This window comes from Penaeus monodon, unplaced genomic scaffold (genome assembly GCF_015228065.2).
Source record: "Penaeus monodon isolate SGIC_2016 unplaced genomic scaffold, NSTDA_Pmon_1 PmonScaffold_125, whole genome shotgun sequence".
In the NCBI taxonomy this organism is placed as follows: domain Eukaryota; kingdom Metazoa; phylum Arthropoda; class Malacostraca; order Decapoda; family Penaeidae; genus Penaeus; species Penaeus monodon.
In genome coordinates this window covers 66,292-72,965 of record NW_023641378.1, presented here as the reverse complement: position 1 = coordinate 72,965, position 6,674 = coordinate 66,292, and the positions used below count along the sequence as shown (strand labels likewise).

The 6,674-nt window shown below is 37.8% G+C and overlaps 1 protein-coding gene across 1 annotated transcript in view; it reads left to right on the top strand.

Annotated features, from left to right (window-relative positions):
- Positions 1–5,722, top strand: part of LOC119569096 (formin-like protein 14) — a 10,720-nt gene extending 4,998 nt beyond the window's left edge. Inside the window, exons 2-8 of the mRNA XM_037917411.1 lie at positions 3,342–3,400; positions 3,486–3,623; positions 3,818–3,999; positions 4,428–4,552; positions 4,647–4,812; positions 5,310–5,382; positions 5,468–5,722. Coding sequence (XP_037773339.1) covers positions 3,342–3,400; positions 3,486–3,623; positions 3,818–3,999; positions 4,428–4,552; positions 4,647–4,812; positions 5,310–5,382; positions 5,468–5,722 — 998 coding nt within the window. The remainder of the gene's footprint in view (positions 1–3,341; positions 3,401–3,485; positions 3,624–3,817; positions 4,000–4,427; positions 4,553–4,646; positions 4,813–5,309; positions 5,383–5,467) is intronic.
- The last annotated feature ends 952 nt before the right edge of the window (positions 5,723–6,674 follow it).

Here is a 6,674-nt window from a genome sequence, read left to right as displayed (position 1 = left end):
CCACAGAAATATATATATATTTTTAAAATAAATTATATATAATATATATATATATATATTTTTTATATATAAATTTGCATATTATATACATACATAAAAAAATTTAATATTATAATATATATATATATATATATAATTATATATATATATATATATATATATAAAAAATTTTGGGGTTTTAAATATGTGTGTGTGTGTGGGGGGTTTTGGTGTGGGGTGTATGGTTATATATAAATAACACATAATAAAAAATAATAATTTTAATAAATAATAATATATATAATATTTATATCCCTATAAGAAATACACAAAAAAAATTGTATAAAAATATTTTATAATATTAATAATAATATATAATATTTTATATATAAGATATCAAATATAAATAATTTAAAATTTTAATTATATATATATTAAAAAAAAATATAGGGGAAAACACAGGGCAAAACACCAACCCCACAACAAAAACAACACACACACAACACACACAAACACTACACAAAAAAATATATATATAAAATTATATATATAATAATAATATATTATAATATTATATAATTATATATGATATTTTAAATATTATATATAAAATTTATATATATATATTTTTAAAATATTAATAAAATAAAATATATATATATATATATGCATACAAAAAACCAATAAACGTAAACCCCCAAAAAAACCCATAACACAACACACACAACAAAACACACACAAAAACCCCCCCAAACACACACCCCCCCCCCCACCCACCCCCCAAAATATATTTTATATATAATTTTATCTATAATAATATATTAATAAATTATTTTAATAATATTTTTTTAAACATAAAAATCACCTACACACCACACCCCAACCCCAACAACACACACACAACACACACCACACACAGGTATATTTAAAAATATATATATATATAAATATTTTATTTTAATAATTATTTTCAAATATATATATATATATATATATATTTAAATTTATTTTGGTGAGAAATTTGTGGGGGGATGTGATTGGGGGGAGGTATAAATGTATATGTGTGTGTTTTTTTTTTGGGTTTTTTATATTTTAATAAATCAAAAATTTAAATATAATATATATTATATATAAATATATTTTATATATATATCTAATATAATTATAAAAAACAATATATACACCCCCCCAAAATCCACCCCCCCACCCCACACACACATCACACACACACACTTTTACGGGCATTTTATATATAGGCATATATATATTTATTTTATACTATATCTAATATATATATATATTATTTTTTATAAGGGATAATATAAAATTATATAGTATATATAAACATAATATTAAATGTGTGTGGGGTTGTGTGTGGGTGTGTGTGTGTGTTTAAATAATACACAATTTAAAACACCCCATATGTTTTAATAAAAATAGAAAAGATAAGGGGTAAAAATAAAAAAAAACGGGGAGAAACAAACCACATCCAATTAACATAAATCATCAACTTTTAAAAAAACTTTTAAAAATCTTTTAAAAACTATAAAACATATATAGAAAATTATAAAAATTAAAAAAAAAAGATTTAAATACTTTTAATATAAAAAATAATTTTAAATAAACAAAATAAAAAAAAAAATAATAAAAATATATATAATATATAAAAAAAATATAAATATATAAATTTTATAAAATTTAATTATAATATAAAAATATTATTTAATATATATATATAAAAATTTTTTAAAGGAGGTTTATACGAAATCCCTCCTTTGGATATATATATATTATTTTAAATATATATATATATTTATATATAAAATTTTTATATATAAAATATAATATATATATAGTATTATATATTATATATATATTATATATATTAAAAAATTTTTTTTATTTATTTATTTATTTAATAATCCTGTTTTGGGCATAACGAAAACATATTTTCATATATATAAACATAAAAAATATTATAAAAGGGTGTGTTATTATATCTTAAAATATTTAATATAAAAATATAATTTTTTAAATTTATAGATATATATAAACAAAAACACACAAAACACACACACACACACACCCAACAAAAACAAACAAACACACACATACACACACAAAACCTATAAAATTTTAAATAAAAATATAATAATAAATAAAAATAAAAAATAAAAACTATATAACAAAAAACACACAAAACAAAAAACAAAAAAAAAAAACCACACAAAAAAAAACCACACAAAACACACACAAACCCCCCAAAAAACACACACACAAAAACACAAAAAAATACAACACAACAATAAACAAAACAAACAAACAAAAAAAACACAAAAAAAAACCACTCACACAACACACCCCCCAAACAAACAAACATAGAAAAAAATATAATAAAAAAAAAAAAATTATTATATATATGTTACTAATAGCTTTAAATATATATATTCTAATATTAATATATATATTTAAAATTATATATATATAATATATAAAATTTTATAAAATACAGAGAGAGACAGAAAAGAGAGAGAGAGAGAGAGAGAAAGGGGGTTCCTTTATGTTGGTGTTTGTAAACTAATATATACATCTTAAATACATATATATATAAAATTTTAATAAATTTATATATATATATTATATATAAAATATATATTTTTGGGTTTAGGGGCCGAACCCCCTCGTCTCTCTGCCCCCAACCAAGAGGCTGGGGCAGACGGGTTTTTATTCACAGGGTCGTGAACACGGGAACAGTAAAAGGGCACCGGGAGCCCCAAAACAGCGTCCCGAACACCCCGAGGTGAAACGCACGGGCGAGGGGGGCACAAAAAAAAAATAAAAAGTTACATCTTTCCTTTTTACAAAAGTTTTTTCCCCGTGCCTTCTTAAAAGGGGCCCACAAACAGGGGGGACCCCAGATTCAAATTTGCCCCGAAAAGTTTTATAACGGGCCCCAACAAAAAGTTTTTTCGGGTCCCAAAGGCACCCCAACGAGGTTTTCCCAAGGCAGCACCCAACCCCTTTCTTCCCTTGTTCCTGGTCCTCCCTCACAGCCAGCTCCTCATTTTTGGCCCGGTCCTTTAAATTAAACCCACATCCCCAAGGTCATCCCTTTTCTTTTTAAACCCCAATTTTTCCCCAAAGAGACAAAGACCCCGGGCGTTACATATCCCCCCCTATCAAGCAAAAGACCCTTCTGCCCCGACATACCTAAAACCCGAAACAAACTACAGAAAAAAAGAAAAATTAGCCCCCAGGAACAAACAAAAATTTTCATCCAGCGTGGCTTTCTTCGCCCCCTCGCTTTGGGGGCCGCCCCTATTTTGGGGAACCCCATCTTTTTTAAAACCCTTGGGCCCCAGGAGTAGTTTCCCGGTCTATGGTAACGCCCCCAGCCGGGGCCCCCAGTTTCCCCGAGGAAGTCAGGGAAGGCCCCACAAACCCAAACCCAAAAACCCTTTTTCCCCCCAAAAAATCTTCTGGATGCCCCCAAATTTCCTCACAAGGCCCCCGCTTTGCACCAGGGGCCCCCCTTCTGGGCCTTTTCGGAGAAGGGTTTGCTAAACCCAAAAAGTAACCCAACCCCTCCCCCGGTCCCAAAAAAGGGGTCCGCCAAACCCCTACGGCCTCAAAACCAGCTGCAGGTTTTTAATGGGTCCAGAGGCCCTCACTCCCCCCCTCACCTTTTTGACAAGTCGAACCGGTTCTAGACTCCCTTTCCGGGGGGGCCCAAAGTGAGTCGCCCCAGCCGTAATACCTCTGCACAGCCCAACCCCCTTGGGAAAGAAGGGGAAAATTCCCTTTACTGGGGCCCCCCCTAAAACCGTTCCCGCCAAAGGGCGCACACGCCTTACTCTGGTCAGGTAAATCAAGGCCCCCGCCCAAACAGTGGTCGTCCCGATCGGCCACATACACCGGCAGCCGGCTGCAAACCCTGCTGCCCACGCCCCTACGAAAACCCCCCATTTGGGCCCTTGAGCCCGCACCCCAATGCCCCCTGACACCACACAGTCTCTTTTGGTGCGTCTTGGGAAAATCGTAGTGGCCAACATATCAAAGGCCCCCCACTAGGGTCTTTTAGCCCCAGGTCCCCTGTAGGCGGCAGGGTTCCCATCTATTTGGGCCCCCCACCTGCCCCTTTCGGGTTGACGGCAGCTTTTCCCAAGGGGGCCCCCGGGGAAACCCAGGACGGCTGGGTTTCCGGCCCCCCCTTATCCAGGTTTTTGCCTGGACCCCTTTCCTTTTCCTTTGGACCTTTCCCCCCGATTGGTGACCCCACTTTGCAGCAATGCTGGAAAAAAATCAAATCCCCCCCGGTTGAAAAGGAAAGTGTTTTTCCGCCCCCCTGACACTGATACGTCGTGCCCACCTCTTTCCCCCAGCCCCAAAAAAAGATTGGAAAGGGCTCAGAATAAACCCTTTTCCAATGAAACCCTTTTCCCCTTTAGCCCACTGGCCCCCGGGGGCACGGCCCGGGGGGTTTGCACTGGGCCCAGGCCCATGTTTTCCTTCGGAAGGGCCTTTAACTCCAAGGCCCTGCCAGCGCCAAACCCGCCAAATCCTTCAGGGTTGGGTTGCCTGGCTTGAGTAGATTTGCCAAAACTGTGGTCTTCAAAGCAAACAACAAAAAAATTTGGAGCCAAGGGGCCCCAATCCTCCTTCCGCAGCCCAGGGTAAGGGGCCTCCTTTACCAGGCCTCCAAAATCCTGCCCCAAACTGGGACAGTGCTCACCACGCTCCTGAGTCCGCTTCTTCAAGTGCGCCGATATACCTGGCCCCGGGGTTGGGGCCCGAAAAGGGGGTTTTTAAAGCCCCTGCCACGGGTTTTAAGAGGCATGTTGTATGGCGGCAGAGCCCCAACAATTCCCCCCCGGGGCCCCCTTTGCGTGTTACCCGTGCAGGGCCCTTCCCCTTCCTGGCCCCCACTTTTGGGAGAAGCCAGCATTTCAAATTGGGGGGACCAAAATGCCTTTCCCAAAGGCCCCCTTCCCGTGTACTCAGCTGGTTTTTCGCCTCACAGAATGTCTGGAGGGGAGAGGCTGCAAAGGGGGAGAATGCGTGCCGTGAAAATAACATGCCCGGGGGGGAGGAAAAAGGGGGGAGGAGGCAACGGGCGGGTTGAAAGGGGGGCCCCAGTTTGGGCCGCCACCTAAAACCCCCCGGGGACGGGTCCGATGGGGCCCCCCCTTCTGCACGACCAAAAGGTCCGACCAAAGATGTGCGGGGGCCCGGGGGGCTCCTGCCACGGGGCCCCAGGGAGAACCCCCGTAAAACTAACAATCTGGCCATTTTTTTGCCAGAACCTAGTCTGCCTTTTTCTCTTGCCCAAGTTTTAAAAACCTCCTGAAAGCCCCCCTTTCCGCCTTACTTCCTCCCCCAAAGGGCCCCGAACCTCCCTTAGAGGTCTGCCCCCCTTCCACAGTTAAAATCTTCACGCTGTTTAAAGGGCCCTTTTCGGTTTTAATTTCTTTTTTTCCTTCTTTTACAGATGCAAGATTGCTCTGTAGCCGCCCAAAAAGTTGGCGGGAATGTTCCTTGCCTTCCTTTTCTGCTCCGAAGAGATGGTGCGGGCCCCCGTGTGCCCCCCCCGTGCCTGTTCTTTGCCCTTTGTGCCATTTTCCCCCTCATACCCGGGCCCCATGGCCTGATCAGGTCCATTGGCTCGGCTTCACCCCACTCGTGCCCCGCCTGTCATAGGGCCCCCTCTCCCCCCCGGGCCGCCATCTTTGAAAGACAAAGATAAATCGGTGCGCTTTACTGATCAAATTACAAATCCCACTTCCGACACCATTTTTTTAGCCGCACCCCCCTCGTCTCTCTGTTTCCAACCCAAGGGGGAGGTAGGGAGACGGCGTGCTATTCACAGGGCGTGAAAAATGACAGCTCCAAGAGGCCCCGGCCCACAGCGTCCCGAACACCACGAAGGGAAAAAAACGTGGGGGAGGCCCGGGGGAACCCCCAAAAAAAACAAAGTTACAATCTTTTTCCTTTTTTTAACAAGTTTATCCCTTTTCCCCGGGACTTTTCTATAGGCCCCAAATAACCGGGGACACCACCCTATCACATGCACATACAGCCTTTTAAAGGGGAAAACCCCAAAAATTTATCAGGGGGCAAAAAAGGCACACCGAGGTATTCCAGGAAACAGCACCCCCAAATCCTTCTCTTTGGCCCTTTTTTCCCGTTTTTTTCCCCTCACCCAGCTTCGTCATGTTTGCCCCGGTCCCTTCATGTTAAAACAGCCCAGGTATCCCCTTTTTTGTTAAAACATTTTTTCGACAGGGCAAAACCCCCGGGCGAATTTCATATTTTTATCTTTTATTTAATTATTTTTTATATATCATTATTATTTTTATATATTTTAAATATAAAATAAATTTATCTATATAATTTTTATAATTGTAGGAAGGGGTAAAATATGTAAGATAATGATATATGTTTCCATAAAATAAATAATTTTATATAATTTTAATAAATATAATATATAATTAATATATATAAATTATATATGATTCCGCCTGGGTTTTTATATATAATATATAAAATATTAATATTATATAAAAATATATATATAATTTTTATTATATATATATATTTTAAATAAAATAATATTTTATTATAGAGTAATTATATATTATATAAATAAATAAAAGGGGAAAATTTATTATTCCCTTTAATAATATAAATTATATATA